At 50.2% G+C, this 1840-nt stretch overlaps 1 protein-coding gene across 1 annotated transcript; it reads right to left on the bottom strand.

Moving 5' to 3' along the window:
• Nucleotides 1–856: 856 nt before the first annotated feature.
• On the bottom strand, nucleotides 857–1547 carry LOC147365572 (anaphase-promoting complex subunit 15). The gene has a single exon (XM_086316786.1). It carries the CDS (start codon nucleotides 1511–1513, stop codon nucleotides 1148–1150), a length of 366 nt encoding a protein of 121 aa, XP_086172912.1. The 5' UTR covers nucleotides 1514–1547; the 3' UTR covers nucleotides 857–1147.
• Between the last annotated feature and the right edge of the window lie 293 nt (nucleotides 1548–1840).

Below are 1840 nucleotides of genomic sequence, written 5' to 3'. Positions count from 1 at the left end.
GCTGTGCAGAGGCTCCTCGGCAGCCACTCACTCAGGCCCAAGTCTGCCTTTGGTATCCTGTGATCCCTGCCGGGCAGGTGCCGGGGTCTGGCAGGTCTCCACCCCTGCTCCCCTGGAGGTTCCCACACCTGGTCAGCAGAGTGCCCAGCGCTTTCCCTTTGCACTCAGAGCAAAACCCAAAGCCTCTGGCAAGGATAGCATCAGGCTCCCCTCAGCCCCCTCCTTCCACCTCCATCGCCAGACCCCCAATGCCCAACGCCCAGGTGCTCGGAGGTGTTCACTTTTCTCTCCTGCCTGCTAGTCCCCCGCCTCCTGCCTCCCACCACCCACCAGCAGCCAGACTCGCTGCGTCTTCCCTGAAGCCGCCCCGCCGTCCTCCTCAAGCCCATCACCCCATCACCACTGCCACCGCAGCCCGAGGCGCCGCTCCTCTGTCTGAATCCAGCCCTGGATTCCCTCTGCCACACGCGTTCTCATGCCAGTTCCCAACGAGCCACATTTAGTGTCATCTGCTCTCTCATACCGCAGAATTCTGCCAGGAAGATGTATGTGCGCCCAGCACTATTCCTGACACATATGAGACCTCAACAAATACTGAGAAAATCAGTGTCATTTCATCAGTCATCACTTGTAGGCTTTGATTTTTAATTTTTATTGAAATATAGTTATTGTCTTATTTTTTTATTTGAAAAAATATCTTTCAAAAGGCAATTTTAAATTACCCTTTTCACTTTTAAAGGGAAATTTTGCTGAATATGTAAATCTAGGTTAGCAAGATTTTTTTTTTCTTTTAATATTTAAAGATCCCACTCCAAGTTTTCTTGCTTGTTTTTTTTTTTGGGGGGGGGGGGGGGAATCAGTCCTGTGTCTTTATTAAAGAAAGTTAGAAAGAAACTAAATCTGACGAACAATGGGTGACGTGCTGGCTAGAAGGGAGGGGGCTGGGCTTAGGCCCGGGGGATTCAAGGGCAGACTGATGGCCTGGGAGGGACCAAGAAGATCAGGTCCTGGCAGCAGCTGAGGAAGTGCCCGAGGATGAGGATTCAGGCACTGGGGTGGGGCATGGGGGTGGGTGATCAGCTGGTTCTGCAGGGGGTCCAGGGCGGTCCTTGGACCCCCTTTCTTGAGACCACCCTTTCTTGTCTACCTAGATCATCCACTGGTCCTGATCCTGTTCGTTGCCTTCCATGTCCACCTCATTGACCTCTCCGTCATCAGGTGACTCATTGTAGTCATTCATCTCATCCATGTCCTGCATGTCCTCGTCATCCTCTGAGTCCTCTTCACTGTCCTCGTCGTCATCTTCATCTTCCTCTTCCTCGTCGTCATAGTGCTCTGAGGCCGGCTTGCCAATAGGTACCAGGTTGTTGTCTTTCTCTGCAATGCTCTGGAGCCAGGCCTGATGCTGCTGTTCTTGCTGCTGCAGCTCTGTCTCCTCCACACAGGGTCGATCCAGATTAAACCACAGTGTCTCAGTCACACGGGGGAACAGTGAGGGGAACAAGGTGGACATGGCTCCTAGACGCGCTGGGAGGTGGCAGCCGGCGCCGACCCGGAAGCACTTCTTTCTTGCTTCCTTGTTTTTGACAAGAGTTCCATTGTAATTCTTTCTCGTAATTTCTTTCTTTAGTGAAGTATAATTGATTTGCAATGCTGTGTTAACTTCTACTGTATAGAAAAGTGACTCAGTTATACACGTATATACCTTCTTTTTATATTTTTTTCATTACAGTTTATCTCAGGATATTTAATATGGCTCCCTGTGCTGTACAGTAGGCCCAAAATAGAGTTGCTTTGCAATGATGTGTTAATTGCAGCTGTACAGCAAAGTGAGATATAC

The sequence above is a fragment of the Bos grunniens genome, chromosome 9, assembly GCF_055505025.1.
Source record: "Bos grunniens cultivar Pamir isolate PY7600 chromosome 9, Bosgru_T2T1.0, whole genome shotgun sequence".
In the NCBI taxonomy this organism is placed as follows: domain Eukaryota; kingdom Metazoa; phylum Chordata; class Mammalia; order Artiodactyla; family Bovidae; genus Bos; species Bos grunniens.
This window is presented reverse-complemented; position numbering and strand designations above follow the sequence as displayed.